The 20204-nt window shown below is 43.9% G+C and overlaps 2 protein-coding genes across 3 annotated transcripts in view; one reads left to right on the top strand and one right to left on the bottom strand.

Annotated features, from left to right (window-relative positions):
* The window catches only part of VSIR (V-set immunoregulatory receptor), a 38454-nt gene extending 19893 nt beyond the window's left edge, over positions 1 to 18561 (top strand). The window contains exons 4-7 of one of the 2 annotated variants that reach the window (XM_006023122.3): positions 2843 to 2950; positions 11750 to 11777; positions 14471 to 14658; positions 15754 to 18561. In XM_006023122.3, the coding sequence (XP_006023184.1) occupies positions 2843 to 2950; positions 11750 to 11777; positions 14471 to 14658; positions 15754 to 15791 (362 nt within the window). In that variant the 3' untranslated portion in view covers positions 15792 to 18561. The remainder of the gene's footprint in view (positions 1 to 2842; positions 2951 to 11749; positions 11778 to 14470; positions 14659 to 15753) is intronic. The other variant, XM_014519697.2, reaches the window with a different exon arrangement.
* CDH23 (cadherin related 23) overlaps positions 1 to 20204 on the bottom strand; it is a 569738-nt gene that overhangs the window by 66178 nt on the left and 483356 nt on the right. The window lies entirely within an intron of this gene.

Genomic DNA, 20204 nt, shown 5'->3' with positions numbered 1-20204 from the left:
AAAGAGTCTGTGATTTTCTGTGATTCCATTATTTAAGGACAGAGATGGTTAGCCATGTTAGTCTAAAGACAGGCATCAATTTGGGCAAGGTGGCTTTTTAGAGACTAACTAGTTCAGAAAGGCATAAGCTTTTGTGGAAAACAATCTACTTCATCAGATACATGCACAAATACAGATTAAGGAATGACTGGCTAGGTGGCAGACTGTGTGTTCTTATTGCAAAAAAAGACAATAGTATCCTGGGTTGTATTCACAGGAGTGTCACTTGCAAATCAAGAAACGATTCTTCCACTCTATTTGACACTGGTGAGGCTTCCTTTGGAGTATACTATGTCCAGGTTTGGGCTCCTTACTTCAAGAAAGACTTGGACAAATTAGAAAGAACCCAGACAAAAGCAAGAAAAAAAAACAGAGTAGAGATCTGGAAAATATATGGATAGGCTTTAAGAACTAAGATAATTTCATGGAGAAGAAAAGACGGATGGGGATTTGATAACAATCTTCAAATATTTGAAGGGTGGCCATAAAGAGGACAGTGATAGATTATTCTCAGTGGTTGCAAGGGACAGGGTGAAGAGTAATGGCCTTGCAGCAAGGAAAAAATTATTTGGGGTGTTATGGAAAAAAATTCTCATTATGAGGGTGGTTAGGCATTGGAACAGGCTACCCAGAGAGACAGGGGAATCACCATATTTGGAAGTTTTTAAGAGAGGGATAGAGAGACAATACTTGGCTCAGATGGTTTAGTCAAGGATGATTCTGCCTTGAGCAGGTGTTTGGACTAGATGACCTCCTCAGGTCCCTTCTGGTCCTACTTTTCTGTGATTCTAAGATAAAGCCTAACATCCCTGCTATTCATAAAGCGCTAAAATATAGACCCAATTCAGCAAAAAGTTCCTGTCTGTCACACTGTATGAAATCAATTCTAAGTCTGCTAGAGCACTTTAGCCTCTTTACTAACCCTATATATTTAACCCAAATGCTAACTTTTCTCCTTCCCGTTATATTCTTCTTTGCCATAAGAGTAGTTTTTAGCAGGAATGGCCTCCACAAGTTGAAAATGAACTGCCTGCATGCAGTCAAATCTTCGCATGCCTTCTACATCATGCAAAACAACTACGTGTGCATTAGGTCACTGGGAATACCACCACCATCACAAATCTTATCACTTCCTGTGACTGTCTGGCAATTCCTAGAAAACATGCATGGGATCTTTACTTCTGAATTCTATGCATCCCGCTGGTGAACAGGCACTTAATTAACTCTACTCCTACATCCCATGCCAATAACTGGCACAACCTTGGCCTATCACTTCAGTTGCTCACATATCTGCTCTGGTTTGCTCCCATTCCATTTACTGCATCAAATCATAGGGCTGGAAGTGACCTCAAGGGTCATCTAGTTCAACTGTTCAATTCTCTACACAGATATAGGATTTGCTGTTTCTAAACCATTTCAAGCAGCAGATGTGCAAGCACAGTATATTTGATCTAATTTAATATGTTAAAATAAAAAAACAGAGCAAATCTTTAGCTTTCCACAAATAATCAAGAACATTTCTCAGCTGGATCTGGATAAATATTCTTTCCAATATACAGCTACTTTACTTACTCTAGGACATGACTGTAAGTATTGCCAATGATACTCTTATCTTTTTTTTCAAATTAAAACATCATTAATCTGTATGACTAAGAGAAGTTTTTCTCCCCTTAATATTTAATGAGTTGTACATACTATTTCCATCCCAGTCAGGCTGAATAACAAACATGTTGCTCTCCTATTCACAGAGCTGCTTCACCATAGAAGACTGTTTCTTCAGATAAATTTACAAGAAGAGACTGTTTTTTAGGCAAGCCTGAATCTGCCCATAGATTTTGCAGGCACAGTTATGTATGTGCAAATAAATATTCTACACTTCTGATTCCATAACCAAATATTATTATGTGGACATTACCTATGTGATAATGTACCCACAAACTAGGAGGTAGCTGTTTATTTAGTAATACTTGTTTTTAGAATTGTTTGTATAACTATTTGTGGGTCCCCAATTCTGCCTGGTAAAAACAGTCATCACTGAAAATCAGACCCTTGATGTGCATTTTGTTAGTGAGGCCCAAGTTCTTTGTTTATGATTAATTTTCATTAGCTGACTGGAGGCTAATCCAATGCTCTTTGAAGTCAATACATCAAAATCCTATTGACTTCAACGGCCTTTGGCTCAAGCCTCATATCTCCTGTTAAAAAATGTCCTATTTATATCTGGAGTTCAGGTGGTACTCAACAAAAACCTTATATTTGAGCATCCCCCAAATTTGGCCTGGCATCCCAGCTATAGCTCAGGTCTTCCTCAAAAGATACAAAATACACCAAAGTTAATCCTTCTGTTACATGAAGGCTGATGCATTGCTCAGCTGGCATTTCAATAATGGTACCATGGTTGCATCAGACTTCTGGTAGGACCGGTATTACAGAACGTTTCTGGTGAATCTTGACATAGCCAGTAAGTGCTAGAGAATTTCACAAACGTGGTTTTTGTAAATGGCAAGTTATACCTAACTTCAAAGCTGAATGTCATCAGTCACTTGCTTAATGAGGCATCCATACAAAGGTTTGCACACAACTTGCTTTTCATTCTAACTTTGCCTTTCACATAGGAAGGGAGACCTGAATGCAGAACTTTACCCCCTTTCCCCTTTATTGCCTCAAGAGATAAGAGATTCCAAGAATTGGAACAAGGATTCTTTAACAACTTATTTTGAATGAAGGCTGACTTGAGCTTCTGCAGTTTGGGGCAGCTCTCACCAAGTCACTTATTTCACTCTTACTTCTTGTTCTGCTTCAGATATCACGGCAGCTGCACTGGCAACTGGAGCCTGTATTGTAGGCATTCTCTGCCTGCTCCTCATCCTATTCCTAATTTACAAGCAGAGACAATCCATCAGCAACAGACGTATGTATCAAAAGAGCCCTATTCTATCAATCCATGTCCTGCCCACTTTGCTTTCCATATCTTACAAACGTAATGGCTAAAATGGTTAACACAGGCAGATTTTATGAAGGATACTATTGCTGCAATGCCTTTAATGACCCAAACTACATTCTAAATGTTATAACATCCACAACAACATAGAAGTGTCTGTCCTGCCACGCAACCAGTTGTGGGCTGAACAGCAATGAATGATCTCTGCTAGCATTAAAGGGTGCTACATGGCTATTCCCCCATCCACAGTAATTAGAACACATCTGGTTGTCACCTATGGGGCTAAAGTTTCAGATCCACTGAAACTGCTTTAGTAACATCTATGGGATGTACTCAGGGACACAGCAAGCAAAAAATTCACTACCAAGTGATGTTCTGACATCATGAACACGTAACTGTGGCATCACAAAAGCCTTGGATAGCAGGAAGGTGATTCCAGAAACCCTATTATTTGCAAGAGAGGTCACTCATCTGAGCTCCAAATTTATGTTGGTTCTACCTCAGTTTGTATGTTCCTATTGCTGCTTACTGTGGTTTTATAATTTATTTTAACATAGAAGGAATCACAAGAAAACAAAGGTAGATATCAATAAAAGCAGAGGTTAGTGGGGGTGGGAAATAACACACATCCTTCTCTCATCTCCCAGTGGTTGCATTTGTGCAAAAATAATGCTATATCTTGCACCTGAGGTCTTGGAAACCTGTGCATACTGTATGTTACTGAAATTAATCTCGCATCAATTTAAACTTCCTCATAGAATCACAAGACCATCCTTTACTCCAACCTCATGTATAGATGCAGGGTTTGTCATTCCTAAACTATCCCAAACAGGTACCTAGCCCAGTCTCATCTTTAAAAATCACTAATGAAAGAGATTTCCTAAGAAGCTTGTTCCATTGTCTTACTGTTCTTATAATTTTGTATTGCGGTCCTCACTGTGTGTCTATGTTAAGCATCTTAAAAACCAGCATCCCATATCCGGGTCTTAGCAAGTTGTCAGATACGAGAAGGTAGCTGTAATAGGGAACGAAGTACAGAAAAAAAGCAGGGAACTTTAACAAAGCTGTGGAATAAGCCACAGACTTTTAAAAATGGGGCTGGGTGTGGCTGTGGCATTTTGGTTACGCAACGCTAATTTTGTTCATATCAAGATCTCTTACACTGTTACCTCATATCTGCTGAAACTCAGTTACCAGTAATTCTCTTTTCCATATCTTGAATTGCATCATATAACAGAAATAGCAGCTGTTCTTTGTCTCAAGTGATTGAAAAAATCAGGTGCCACTATTACTTTATTCTTTAAAAAAAGTTTCCCCGTGTTCCACATTTCTATGGCCACAGAATCTCATTATCCTGGTACTAGGAAAGCATACAGCTGCCAGGTGGAGCTGGGATTCAGATGCTTGTGAAGCTATCAGTAATTGAAATAACTAAACATAAATTTGCCTTTTGTGGTAATGGCATTTCATCAGCCTGTAGGTATATGGGGGCAGAGAGTAGGGAGGGGGGAAAGGGAGACCGTGCGGTTTATCTGATTGAACCAGTGGTGACTCTTTGCTGACTAAAATACATTTGAGAAGTGGTTTGTGTTGCAGAATCTGGTGAAATGCAATTAGAGAAATAGAGCAACAAGTTTCAAAATTGATCTCCAGCTGAAAAAGGGTATGTTTGGGTTAGAACTTCTGTGCCATCGTGTGGCATATAACCTACACAGTAGGTACAGCAGCTGCCCTCCACCATACAGCATACTGCAAAACTGAACGCTGAGTTAATGGTGCATCCAGCTGGTAGAGATCCCAGCTGATCACCCTGTATGGAGCATGTAGTAAAGAAATTTTAACTGCTTTAACAACATTTACCCTACAGCTGTGAAGTCCTCTTGGTTTTTACAGATTGACAAAACAGAAGTCCCTCAAATGAATCATTAACAAATGCCAGCCATCTCACTGCAGTCAGGCTAGCCGTGGTAATTTTGAGATCACAGAACAATATATTTTGGGATACCTTCAGTGAACCATGAACTACCATAGTAGTAGAATTTGATGTGAAGCAGGGAGGAATTCATTTGAAAACTTTCCTTTAAACTTACTTACTTAAATGCTCCTTTACAACCAGTTTAGCAAGAAGATTCAGGACAGGAATAAGGGCTTAATTAGGTTTTAAGTTTTGTTTTGCAAATCACCTTTAAGCAGCCCTCCAGGAGGAAGGGTACGCAGCAAACACAGTATAACCGGATTGGGAAGGAGTCTTTTTTGTGCAAACAGCATAAAATCCCTCAAAACATTAGACTGTGTAAAAAGCACATCCACACCAGCGGAACCATATGTTAAAACGAAGAAAGCCTGTCTGCTCATACAAACTGTACATTCAACATTGGCACACCATTCATAACACACAGGTTATTAGACAAGTTTAGCCTCCTTTCCTGCCTGCACGTTGTCTACAAACACAGTGAACACAGTAGAGTTTTTTCATGATTCCCAATCAGGCACTAAATACTCTGTAAGTAATCCCTGGGCCAGATTGTCCTTAGGCCCTTGGATGGCTCACTAGCACTGTAGGGCACAGAGAACCTTCCCACTCCCAACACCTTGTGGCCCTGGTAGTATCAGGCTACATAGTTCCTCTTTGAATCTGGGGAGGACACATGCCTCCATTAATGTGCTATAACAGGGTATGACTATGTCCCTATGCACAACTGTGTTTCAGTGGTAACACCTTGCCGTTTCTCTCTAGCCTGTTCTCGTTATGTGAATGCTGTTTTAAGTCTGTCCTGAATTGACACATCGCAGTTTAGCTCCCAAAATACCTAGCCTTAAAGTCAAAGTAGGGCTTAGTACCAGGTAACGAAGGGCGAGACTAGCTTATTATTGAACAGCATTTACAAAGTGTTCTGAAATCGGCATGCATATTCAGCTGGTTGGAAATATGCTGTGCCTTATCAGGGTTCCCAGGTAGGGCTACCAATCCAAATTTAGGATCATTTGAGGAAGGGGCTGTCAAGAGACACTCGTCATTAAAAAAAACCCAACCCCCTACACACATTGCAGTAAAACATTTTGGGACTTGTAATGCTTTCTGCACACACCTGGGTTTCAAATACTGGTGCTGAAACTCCCATCTGGTACCTGCCACTCAGTGTTTGGCCTCATTTAGTGTCTATCACTTGCTGCCTCTGTGGGAAAAGGAATACTTAAAAATGATTCAGGGTATGAGTTGGCTTTACAGACTGGCCAAGAGGATGAGCCAGACAAAGGCACGTGTGCATGTGCAGCAAGCTCAGCTGGCAGTGCCAGCCAGAATATGGCAGGCAGCCTGAAAGCAGAACAACTGCATGATTCAAGGTGCAGCAATGGGGCCACTGACTTTGGGCCACAATAATACATTGGGACATTGGGTCCTGCTATGTACAATTATCTGAGAGCATGCGTTACATGTGCCTATTATTGTCTGCATTCTTCACAAGCTACTTTTGTAAGTTTTGCCCTGGAAGAGGCATTATGCACATACTTGGATGCAAAATACACAGCATATCTGTATAAGCTTGTGTGTAAGCAGGTGCTTACATGCATAGGCAGAGGGAGAAAAAAATATTTGGGGGGGCTGAGCACGCGCATGCATGCATGTACGCTTAGCTCCTCCAAATGGGGCAAGGGATGGAGCCATGAGTGGCTTGTCAGGGGGGCACCCAGTGAAGGATCGGGGTGACGGCTCTCACTGCTGCATGCACCCCAGGAGGGCATGGAGAGCATGTACCCCCGGTTCTGCATGGGGGGTGGCGGGCTGCCACTGTGGGCTGGAGCTAGGGGCTGCCCTGGGCTCTTTCTGGCAGGGGGGTTGGGTTGTGCTGTGCTTGGGGGTGGGGGCGGGGGCACTGGGAGGAGAGCTTGGGAGGGCTATGGCAAATTTTGGGGTGGCTGCAGCCCACCCCCTGTACCCTGCCTTCTAGCACTGCGGCTGCCCACTCTAAGAGCAGCCTGGCCCAGCCCCCTCCCCTGCTGGGAAGAGCCTGGCACAGCCCTGGTCCCAGCCTGCAGCGGCAGCCCGCCTTCCCCCCCACAGATCCAGGGGCACATGCACCCCATGCCCTCCCAGGGTGCACACAGCACCGTAGCAGCAGGAGCCATGCCCCCTACCCCCAGATGAGCCACTCGTGCCTCCGTCCCATGCCCCACCCACCCTGGCTGTGCAGCGTCTGTCCCCAGCCCCATTGGCTGGGCTGCCTTGCAGCCCTACCACTGCCTTGCATTTGAGGGGAGGCTAAGCCCCATTAGCCCCCCGCTTCCACTGCCTATGCTTACATGTGAGCAAAGTGTGACGTTCTGGAGGCAGCCCAGTGGAGATCTCTGTTAAAATTTGTTCTTTAAGGGGGGCTTGGATTATTTCACAGTCCCTGAAGGACATCATCAGACTCTAAATCATCCCTGGCACAAGTGACTGATTCCTGGGACTGTAAAGTCCCTCAGGAGGCAAATATTTTGAATTTGGAATGCACCAGATAATACCAAGTATCAAGTATTAAATAAAATGTCAGAGATAACACGCCATAAAAACACACTGGCCAGAGTAACAGTGCAACCAGGTATCCTGACACAGCCACACGTGGGCAGTGGCAACTTCCAGTTGCCACTGCTACTGCTGGCATGACGGTCCAGCTGCAGAGGAAACTGGCTTGTTTCCCATCCTCCCCCACCTCCAAGTCAGGGCCCCAGGAGCCTGCCCCAGTTGCTCCACCCTAGTAATGCCACTGCTTTGGGCCCTTGTTAGGCTTCACCTTTTCTAGCAAGACATTGCTCAAGAAAAGAGCATAGTTATAGCATAGGCATCCAATACAAAAGTCTGCGTGCAGACAGGGGTTATCAGTCATCTTGGTCATGGTTATGAGAAAGTGCTTTCTTGTTTATCTGGGAAAACAAACAAAAGATTTACTAGTCCTGCACCAGGCTTCTTTTGTAGCCTAGGGATGTGACCCTTATCACAGGCTAAACGCAGAAGTGTTTGACAGTCCTTTCATTAAAATATTGCCTGCAATGCATTCATGATTGCACTGTGTATTGCAAGCCTTATCTACAACAGCTGCACCTTGCTTCATGCTGTACTAACTTCAGAAACGGAAGCTCCTCCTTCCCCCTTCTGTTACAGTTGCAGTTTCTATCCAGGTTTACCATTTTTCAGAGTAAACAATATAGTAAACAACAAAAAAAAAAGAGGGCTAGTCATTTCCTGTACAGTTCAAGCAGCGGCAGCTGGACACTGGAGAGTTTAAGTCCAAAAATATCAATGAATAACAAACTGTGACTCCATCACTACACATTTAGTGCCTCCCTCAGAGGGGAGAAATCTGTAATCCAAGGCAATGGTTCAAGTATTTTCACATGCTGGTTTATACTGTGTGTCCAACAGTGTTGGAGACATCTCTAAGCCCACAATGTAAATGCAGAGTCCCCTCATCCTAGTGCAGAAGGTCAGGATACTTATTTGGACTACGACAAGTACAACCTACTTCTTCATTCTTGGAACTGCACGTCAGCATGTCTCCTTCCACTTCTTTTATTCCAGACTTCCATTTAGCAGGCAATCTTCTCGTTAGGCTGTGCTGAGGGTCAGTCTCACACCTTCCTCAAGAGCATGTGGCTCAAACTCTCTTTTCCAAACTGCTACTAATCCTAATGCCAGCAGAAGTCATCATGACAGCAACGAGCCCACACCTCTAGGGTGGACCAAGGGGGAGACCCCAGAGCTCTTAGGTCACTCATGTACAATGGGGGTCCTTTTGCAGGATTATGCTGCTGCCATAGCAGATGAAAATTCAAGCAACAGCTGCACTTAAATTAACCTGCTGGAACTGGGAAGTTTTGGGGTTGGCAACAATGCAACAGTGAAAAACACGATTATTAGGGATTACTGTTAGGAAATGAGTCTACATGTGTATATGACTGACCTCGGACTACAGTGGGACCAGAACTGTGACCCAAGAATTAGCCCCATATAAACTGGGAGATGGGAGGAGTGAAAGACAGGGAGCAAAGGGAAATGAAGAGGAATGAAAAAAGAGGACAACTAGAATAGAAAAGAGCCACTAAAAATTTATAAAGGGGAAAGAGAAAAGCAGGGGAAATTTTATATATATAAATGCTCTCTGTGACAAAGTTGCATAGTTATTATACTAGGCATACAATAAACGCAACTTTGTCTTCATCTCAGAAACCAATTCCAGTCATGAAATAACTGCAGAGCAGCAAAAAACTTGTTCATGCTCTTTACTTATTGGATACAATTAACCATGTGTACAGCCCATGCCAGTCTACTACAGAAAAATTCCTCTACTCTTGAGGCCTTTACAGAAAAGAGATCTCTTGTGACTTCATTACAGTGGCTGAAATCAACTGCCAAAAGCAGCAGTACATGTGTGAGGGATGGAACTGAAAGCTGCTTCAGAAGGCAACCTTAAGAGCAAGTCCCTGAAGGAGCCCCCTGCAGAACCCGTACTAACTGTCTTGTGCATCGTAGCCAGAAAACTCAGAGATCCTAGAGGGGCTTGACCAGCAAGGGCAGTGGGAATCCTCCTATGAACACTGGTAGAGAAAATGGGCCAAGCCTTTACTCTTTATTAAAGTTAAAATGGTGGGAAGACTAAATAATTTAGCCTGGGCTGTTTTAACTCTCTCGCTTTCTGTTGTGGTGAATAATTTAATTTCTGAAACGTGCAGTTTCAGTTGATCCCAAACAATTTGTAAACTCAGGTCAGATTTGGCAAATGGTATTTTGTCTGAATAAAGATATAGAACGTCAAAACACATGTCAAGCTTATTTTATCTGGATTCAGAAAAGGCAGTTGTTGGGCATCACTCCCCAGAATGGTACGACGGAAGGAGATGGTACCCTTCTGTATCCTTAAATCCTATAATCAAATGATTTAGACACTCATCTGGGATATGAGAAACCTGGAATTTCAACTGAGGTTTCACGTAGAGTAGCATAATCATAAGGAATAAGGGAATGGCACAACAATCATCTTGCTATTACTGGTTTGATGAATGATGCTTAACTCCCCATTTGAATCCAGCCCTTTACTTTTGGTAAAGACGTCCTGAAGTGAAACAATATGGCTCATTTTGGGTCAGACAAAATATTACATTTGATCTGAACTATTTCAGTTTGCCCATTTTTTTGAAAAATTTGACCCAGAACAAAATTAATTGTTCAGTCTCAGCAAAAAAAACCCCAGTTATTTGCACAGCCCATAAATAACATGAACAGTGGTGGCATTAGCAGTAATTTTATTACTACTGGTGGTGGGGATGAGGTAACTAATATCAAAGTTCATAGAATTAAGACCAGTGCTGACATTACCAATAGTGGGCAAACCTTGTGCACCACAGCCAGGGAAAACAATGGTCAATGGCATGCTCAGATAGAGAGAAACTCCCATCAAATTTTTGGAGTGGAAGAGCTGATACTGTAAAGTGCAGCTACCTTGAACAGATAACTCTGATTGGTGCTGAGGCCCAATGCTGCCGCTTCAGTTTACTTCACTGCTTTCTGCAGTTTTGATCAACTTTCCTGTGGAAATTCTGTTTTGTGTTTATTTCCCTTGAACTGCCTACACCCGTCCTCAGGAGTCTGACTATAGGAAAACAAGGATCAAAAACAGAAATCAAAGCCAAACAAATATCAAAGAGCATCCTGAACATGAGAAATCTATATGCACAACAGTGCAAAGGGATTATTCTACTTTTATATATGTTTTCCATTAAGACAACCACTTACACTGTGTTGGAAAGGAACTGCACTCAAAGGGGAACCACTAAAACTCAGCTGTTGCCTGTCTGACCTGATATTAGAAAGTTTGTCCCTTCTGAATTGGGCAACTGCAAGATGGTAGGCAGAGAGAGCACTTGCTCATTTTGTACCCCTCTCTCTTTCGCCCCTTTGGAAACCTAAGTTCAGTGAGAGTCTGGAGGTCTCAAACTGCTCCACAGTGAATAGCTGGTGCTGTTGCAAATTGACAGGATTAGCAGTTCCTTCTCATGTGATGCAGGGTTGCTGTCCAAAAGAGTTTTGCAGGTCAGACTTGCTAAATGTTGGTAAAGCTGAAAGCTACTAGCAGGTAGGGATTGTGGTGCAGTGTTATGTGGGGAAAACATGCCTGCGCAATGCCTGCTTTCAGCTTCTATTCAATCACTTGAACAAAGAAAAAGTTGGAAAAAGAAAAAGCAGACAGCTTCTGGCAAGCTCCAGGTCCCTCGATCTGATATCTTTTTTCCAGATGACCTGGCAGTTTCCATTTGCTTAGTCCAAATCACCAAATCAGAGATTTATGAGAACAGAAAAAGGAACGAGTTACTTAGGAAAATAAAAACAAGCTAGTCTGCTAAGAGAAAGGGAAAAGGACCTGAGAATTTAACTTTTCACATCCCATGCTTTACAGCATATAATTTTAAAGTCTATTGCTTCAGCAGTGCATTTTGGTTGCCAGGGTTAAGGCTGGGATATGTCTCCATGTCTAACTCTTTCACTGCTGATGGATTGTGCTTATATCCCAGCCTGTCCTGGGTAACACTGAATTCCCACATGTGAAACTTTAAATGAGAGAACTGTCCTGTTGTATCACTTAGACAGGAGAGAGATTACCTGTAGGGGGAAATAAGGTGGAGCTTTCCAAACCTGCCACAGAGATATTTTTTTGCTATGAAACCGGACTTTAAGTAGTAACAGCTGTTTCTGATTACTATAATTACAATGGATTGTTTTTTGTCGATTTGCAGGTGCTCATGAACTTGTGAGAATGGAGAGGTAAGTAATTCTTAAAGTCCTGCATTCTACAAGCATGCTGATACTCCCTCCCTCCCTTTATTGCAGCCTTGGAAGTGACCTCTTTTTCCTCCCCTTCCTCTAAGCCTGACCTGCATACTAGATCATAATCTGTCAGACTGCTGTTACTTTGGGCTATTATCTACATACCCAGCACCATGTTAGGAGACGGAGAACCTGCATTTAGTTACCTGCCTACCTCTACCACAAACTTTCACTCCCTCAAACCCCAAATGGAAACTATTTACCTCCTTCTGAATGCTAGCTATCATGCTGAGTCAGATTCTCCTTGTGCAAGGAAGTCCTCAAAATAGCAAGTCAGTCCTATGCTTGCTGTTCCAATTCATGTCACAGCAAAATACGCTCTGCTCGATAAAAGCAGAATGAATTTTAGCAGGTCCAGGTCTATCTATCAATGTCTATCACAATATCTATCACAATGAATGTGCACATATAACAGACGTCTTGTGCAGCCTCCAGGCTGCAGTAGCACATCAAGCATTGGGCCTTCTTCTCGAGTCCACAGCGAGGGGAGAGAAAAAAGAGACAAGATGGGGGAGATACTGAGGAGAGTGAGGGGAGCCACAGCACATGTACAACACTAGGTTGCAGAGAGAAAGAATAACACCATGATTTGTTAGAGAGATCTTAAAGAAATTCCATTCTTAAAGAGATGTTTCCAGAACCACCCATCCTAGCCTTTAAACAAGCACCAAACCTCGCTAACCTCATCACCAGAAGCAAACTCCCTATGACCCAAGTCACGCCCAATGGATCCAGACCATGCCAGGACAAAAAATGTAAAACCTGCCAACAAATCTACACCACCTCCACAGGCAGAGAGAGACATTGGGTTTTTTTGTTTGTTTGTTTGGGGGGGGGGCAAGGGAGGGGGAGGCTGAGTGTGTGCTTGCCTCCCCTGGCAGGAAAGTCTTCCGGTGGAGGGGTGGGGGGAGAGGGAATGGGGCTGGGGCAGGGGCAGGAGCTGGGACTGGGCAGGGATCAAAGTGGAGCTGGGCCCAGGATTGGGACTGGGGCCTACTGCACCCATGCAGCCGCCCCTTCCCGCGCACCCATGGTCATTGTTTGGCCCCAGCACCAACAAGTCCACTGCTTCTGGCTGCCTCCCCACACCAGCCCTGGCCCTGGGCCCTGCACTGCCTGGGGGGGCCCAGAACGGGGGGCTGGAGCAAGGCCAGCTTTGGCTGCACTGCTGGGCTGGAGGGGACAGAGTCCTCAGGATCCCTGTGCCCTCCCCGCCAGGCCCTGCACAGCTGGGGCAGGGCATGGGATGGAGCCGCGGTTGTCTGGGGGGCATGAGGGGTGGCAGCTCCTGTCACTGCACGCATCCCGGGAGGCATGGGCGGGGGGTATGTCCCCAATCTGCGTGGGGTGGGGCGGGCAGCTGCCGCGGGCTGGGGCTGAGGCAGTGCCAGGCTCTTCACGGTGGGAGGTGCTCAGAGGGGCGTCAGGTGGGCTATGGCAAATCTTAGGGTGGCTGCAGCCGCCCCCCCAACACATACCCTCCCTCCCAGCGCTGCCACCACCTACCCCCAGTGTAGTATACCTCCCACTGGGAAGAGCCCAGTGCAGCCCTGGCCCCAACTCACAGTGGCAGCCCATTCTGCCCCGCACAGATTGGAGGCATGTGCTCCCCATGTTTCCCAGGGTGCGCGAGCAGCAGGAGCCGCGCCTCCCAGAATTGCTGCTTGTGGCTCAGTCCTGTGCTGCTGCCTAGGCGGCGCCTCCCCCTCCCTGCGCTGTACCTCTGCTGTAGCCACCAGAAGCCCTCTGCCAGGCTTCCTTGCGGCCCTACCACTGCCCTGCATTTGGGGGGGCTAAGCGCCATTAGCCCCCCTTCCACCACCTATGACCACCCCCCACAATAACTACACCCCACAACAGAACCATCACCATTCCTGGACATTACGCCTGCACCTCCAGAAATTTTATATATCTCATCCAGTGAACCAAATGCCCTGGTGGCAAATATGTAGGAGAAACCAAACAACAACTGTGCACCAGAATGAACCCACACCGAAAATCTATCAAAGACAGGAATACCCACTTACCTGAGGCACACTTCTCTCAGGACAATCACTCCCTCTCTGATCTCTCAGTTCTAATCCTCAAAGGGAACTTAACAAGTAAAACATTAGTGTCTACATGTGCAGTGCTATTAGGGCAGAGTAAACTAATTAACTCCACCGTAGGATAGTACTACTAGGCACAAGTACTATCCTATGGCAGAGTTATTTACTCCACCACAATGCACATGTAGACACTGACGGGGCTGGCTGGAGCATGAGGATGCTTCACTGAGGGAGCTGTCTGCTGGCTAGCCCCACATTGAAGCACCCTTGTGCCCCAGGCTGCCCCTCTGCAGCACATTCAACTGGGTCAGAGCAGCCCCAGACAAGGAGGCTGGCTTGCCAGGCCCTCCACCAGCCATGGCTGCTCCAACTTGGCACAACATGCTGCGGTCCCAGATGCATGTACAAAATGCAGAACCTGGGAACAATAAACTCTGGTGCAAATAGATAGGAACTTTCCAAATAAGGACACTACATTTCTACTGAGCAATACTGTTTCAAGAAAGTCTGCAGTTCTGGAGCTTTCAATAGGGGAAAGATCAAAAGGGAAAAAGACATCTAACATTCTACTATTTCCTGCAGTAATGCTCAAGGCATTGAAAACCCTGTCTTTGAGCCAGTTCCATCCACAAATCCAGAGTCCAAGCCAAGGCCACAGATGACCTATATGGCCAACCGCCAGCAGTCAGAATCAGGTCGGCACCTGCTCTCAGAACCAAACACTCCAATATCTCCTCCAGGAACAGGGGATTGCTTTTTTCCAACACTGGGTAAGTGACCATCTTGCTATATGCTTTCATTGAATGCCACAGCCTAAAATTGTTGTGACAGATGTACCAGGGACCTAAAAATGGGAGGGGAGGCTATATGATAGAAGAAAAGAGGCAGCATGGAGAGAGGACAAAAAGGAAAGGGAAGACTCTTGGGAATACTTAGTTTGAACTTTACTTTTTTCTTTATATGAAACAACCAATGTCACAACTGTGGGGAGCAGGGAAAAAATATACTTCACCAGTGTCACATTTTATACCAAAGGGGCCAAATAAGTCTCAGTTGTTCAACTGCAGATACAGAACAATTCCACTGAAAGTCATAAAGCAACTTGCGATTTCTGGTGAAGTCAGAGGAAGCAGAATTTTGATTCACCAATCTTTACATATGGTCATTTGGTTTCCAAGAAATGGAATCACAAAACACTGTCACAAAACAAAGTGATGAATCATAGGGCTGGAGGTGGATGGGGAGTGCAATGGTATTAGCAAAAGACACACAGCTGCAAACCTGGCTTTCTCTGTCTGTTGTGAAGCACGGGATGACTGATGATGTTTTCCCTTCTAGCATGGAGGTGGATTTTTTTTTTAAACCAGTGGGCTAGTCCCTGCAGAGTTCTCCAGTTCCAAGAGTAGAACGGGAGGGGTTAGTATTGTGAAATCAATAAACACACTGGTCAGCATTTCCATACTAATCACCTAGAGCTGGTATGCAATTTTCCACCCCATTATCTCTCCCTCCCTAATGTTGTTATTGTTAGGGGGCGATAACTCTTAATTCAAGACTCTTTAAAGAAAAGGACAAATCCTTGCATTTCTCCTAAGAAATGTTACCCCTACTAAGTCGAACTTTGAGTTATGGAACATTAGAATCAGATTCAAAGCCTGCTGAAATCAACAGGACTCTAAAATTGAATTCCATGTGCTTTGGGTGAATCCCTAAGTCCTCTTTCCTTGGCATCTTTGTGCATGATAAAAGACAGCTAAAGCACCTTGGCTCTCTGAGAGGCCTGTTTATGGGGAAGGGAGTATGTTCCCTCAGGCATGGCAAACCGCAGCACCACAGACATAAATATCATTGTTTGTCCTTTTCAGAGCCTGTTCCTGATTCTCCAGGTCCCATGAAAGTATAAAGTTTCCGAGGAAGAACACCTTTCGCTGAGCTGCACACAGAGATATAGAAGAGGCTTTCACTGTGGCTGAAGCAAAAGCTTTCTAAACAAGACCGTTTTTGAAGGCAAAAATGACAACAGATGCTTTCTCTGGCATTTGGTGCTTCCACCAGCACATTTGCCACTGTTCTTGCCTTTCTTTGCAAAGTTCTCAAGATAAAAACACAAGGGGAAAAGAAGAGGCACCAGCTCAGCCTTACCATGTTTCCTTTCCTCTATGAGGATGCTTGCAATTTAATGAACAGTGTGTCAAATGTTTCTCTGCTGGCGTGCAGGCCCCTGGGGCATGGTTCCTTCCAGCACGCTTACAACATTGGTGCCTTGAGCACCAAGGAGGTGCTTGACATAAGGAGGTGACTTGTTAAGCTGGAGAGGATGCGGAACAAGAGAGGCCTTAAGAACTGAACAGTAGTTTGAGAACATCTTCCTCCCTTGTCATACACACACGTGCCACAGACTACAGCCATGTACTGGGGAAAACAAGGTGCTCTTCAGTGGGTTTAGTTTTCTGCTGTTTTCCAGAAGCAATGTGTATGTGTGTACATAAATATACATATACTATATATTATTTTTTACTGTACCTCTTGATGCAGTTGCATAGCAGCTGTATGATATGCTTTTAACTTGTGGCCCATCACAAAAGATACATAATGCAAAGATCCCTAATTTTAAAAAAAAGCTACCTATGATAGCTGAGGCATGGAGGGGAGGTAGTCAAAATTGAAAAATGGGCCTAAATGAAGAGAACTAGGATGAATTTGAACAGAGCCAATGTGGATGCCTTCAAGATTGCAAAATGAAGTCAAGACACAACAGTATTTCTGGAGTTATTTGGAAGTTATTAATGTTGACTGGCAAGCATTTCACAACTGTGAGTTACTATCAGACACTAACAATAAAATAACTAACTTCCAAAACACAAACAGTCTGAGCAGAGAAAAAACATGCTCTGGGATAGATTTCCAGTCTTCAGACTAAACTGGAAAAATGTAGTCCTAAAAAGCTACTTGTTGCAATGATTGTTAAATGTCTTTGCTGTGATTCACTGGTTGCTAGGGTGCATGGATTGGTTCCTGGCCATTAGGAATCTAGCTGTTTTGCCAGCTGTACTTAACTTACATACTCCCATAACATCCGGAGACAACCAAGGTCTCTCTCCTTGACTCACCAAACAGATGAAAATAAAAAACCCTTGGTACAAAAGTTGTTCCCTAAACGTTTGCTTTTTCTCAGGGAAAAAAAGTCAAAACAAAAGGGTAAAAAAACTGAAATCATGAGGGTTATTAGTATTATGCAATGGCAATATTAGATTATATAAAAAAAGATACTCTTGAATCAGATTGGTGATTGCCTGAACTCATCTGGGTAGCTGCCAAATTCCAGAACTGTCTACAATCAAGAGGGTGATATTCCCTGCCAGGGTCAAAATGGCTTACTACTTAAGAGAGCTAGTACAAGATGTGCCCACTGAAAAGGAGCCAATTGAGGGAATCTGAAACCCTGTGTGAAAGCTAAAATTTTCTACCAATTAGCAATATGCTTTACCTGACCATCATGGAACTTGCAGTGGATCCTACGGCACAGTGACTTCAACATGGCATGTATATACATATGTCTGCTTACATTTGTCTATCTGTGGAATATGGGGAGCCATTTACTTAGTGAGTCAGTTCCTCTGCCAACTTTTGAATTAACTGTTTCAGAACTGAACAATGTAATCGGTAAATTCAGAAAAACCAATGTCTGTAGTATGGCCAGATATGCCTGCTACACTTGAAAACTAGTAGCAGATGGATATGCAATTCTTTTAGTCTGGGAAGGTATTACAGATTTGCTGCTGACACAGTATTGTGTTAGTAGGTGGGTGAGGCACATGACTGTCCCTGGTCGTCCTAGATGTAGCAACTCCACAGCTAACTCCAGAGGCATTTGCGTGTCTACAAATTAAAAAGAGGAAGAAAATGAGCAGCAATATGAGGACTGAAATCTTGTGCAAATCAGCCACAACTGGAACAGCAAGCCTCAAAGTTACAAAATAATTTGCTTGTGGCAGAAGTTGTGCAACTGTACCTCCTACCCAATGACTCATCTTCAAGCTCCATTTCAAAGGATTTCATAGTGAATCCCCAAATCACAGCTTCCAAAGCAGAAAATGACCTCGGTGCAGGCATTGCCCCATAAGGTCACACCCACAGCCATTTTTCTATTTGGTTCCTGTAATATGCCTGCACACTCTCTTTCATAAAGGGCTCAGGGAAGGGATGAAGGGCCAACTGGCATTTTCCAGACATGCCATGTATTCTTTCTGAAGGAAGAGACTGGAGATGTAGACCATATGCAGCCCTTAACAAAGAGGACTTCAGCCTGATGAGAACAATACCCAATGGAAGAACTAGGAGCACTATCCGATCTGGAAAAGGAGCTCTTGATACCTCTTCTTAATTTTCATCATCTTAAAAAAGAATCCAAGCAACTCCCTGCTTTCCCTTCTTGCCTTGCCTCAAAAGATCACACTGTGGATCTGTGAAGATGGCTGACAACATGGGTTGCATGTTCCTGGACTGGGAGGGGCTGAAAAGAGTAGAATGAAGGAAACATTTCCATTTCTTTACAGCAGAGATAATCAACTGCTTTGGGCTATTTGTACACTTTTATTGCTTTGATATTTCTCCACATTTATATGCATTTGTTTGTTTATAAAGATGTTTGATGTTACAATAAAATTTTACTGGAAACAAAATGCTCTTGTGTAGTGGAAAGGGATTCACAGACAATAGCTTGCAGTCTGGCTCACTGCAGGGGAAGAAGGCCAGGGACATCAAACTTCAGTGACTATGAAAATGACAGCAAGGTCACTGATAGTACTGGGATAATTACCAAGTAATTTGGGCAAGCAGGGGGAAAAATGAAGTTGGAGACTGGCAGAGGATAAGAACTGAATTTCCATGAGCACTGTGGCCTGGGTGGCAAAAGCACAGACATTTCTCAGGAATAGTTTTTTTTCATCACCAAGTTAAGCTGTTCTCAGAAATAACAAGGCTTTGGTTGGAATGCTTCAAGCCTATCCTTCTTTCACAGGTCTATAGCATGCCTTAAACCTGGTGGAAAAAACTAACATGGATATAAGATAAGCCATGCACTCACCAGCACTGCAGACTCACTGAAACTGTCTCCACTTGGCCAGGCCAGGCCACCTCATTCTCTATCCCATTTCTTCCAATCCTTTAAACTCGAAGAGCCACTACCTGGCATCAGTAAAATAGTGCACAGTGCTAAAATGTGCAGAATGGAGCAGAAGAACTGCCATACTTCCTTTATTCTATTTCTTCTTTTTAACATATTTTTTTGTGCTTGTGGTTTTCCTGTTTTCAGCCTGACTGAGTTGTCTTAACACCTAGATGCCCTAACTGGTCTCCAGCCACTTTCTGCTATCATTCAGAGCAGGCAGAAAGACTTCAGAAAAGGTGGCCCTCATGGGACCCTTCCTTTTCTTTCTGATGGTAGGGGACATGGCCTGCAATATGTCGGTGTTTCCTTAAGGCAGACTTTAGCACAATGATGGCAGCACTTCTAGTGGTGGACAAAGGGCATTGGCTACAACATTCCACTTATCAATCAAAGAAACTCTAGGAAAGGTGGTAACAATTATATGTCCTTTTTTGTGAAGGTTACTGGGACTTATTCTAGCATCAGAACCTGCAGTAAAATGGTACCTGTGTTGTATCCATTTATCTAAATGGCACTGGCACATGGGTCCCAGCTTTTCACTTTGCTAATGTGGAAAGTAGCAATACTGTGGAACCAAACGTACTTGTCCTCCTCCCTGCCCCACCTGCTTATTATATGACTATATCTATGTTGAGAAGAAAAGTAAAATACCTGCAGAGTTCATGTTTTCCAGATAGGAAAATTTTAAAAGAAAATAAATAAATTCTGGATTACAGATTGAAAGAGGCATAGAAATCCCACATGGGTTTTAATACACAGCATTTCCTTAAGGCAGAACTTAAATATAAGTACAGTCATGAATAAATGTGAAATGGACTTTTGGAAATGGTACGCTGATCATCATTGTACTCAGTGTGAATGCTGCTAACGAAGCAATCCATCAGTGTACAGGACATGGAGTCATGAAATCACCAATCAGTGGCTGTTCCATGCATTGTGCTTTGTCCTCATCCTCCACCCCACTTCTGTGTCCCTGATACCACAGCACCAGCTGCCCTCAACCCCCACTATGGATCACTGCTTCCTACCACCACTACTCACTTCACTCTGTCCTACTGAGGTCCCTACTTTCTCCTTTTCTTTCTCCAGCCCACCCACTCCCTGCATTGTCTCAGACCCCCATCCTGTTCTTCCTCTCTAACATTC

The sequence above is a fragment of the Alligator sinensis genome, unplaced genomic scaffold (genome assembly GCF_000455745.1).
Source record: "Alligator sinensis unplaced genomic scaffold, ASM45574v1 scaffold546_1, whole genome shotgun sequence".
Taxonomy (NCBI): Eukaryota; Metazoa; Chordata; order Crocodylia; family Alligatoridae; genus Alligator; species Alligator sinensis.
This window is presented reverse-complemented; position numbering and strand designations above follow the sequence as displayed.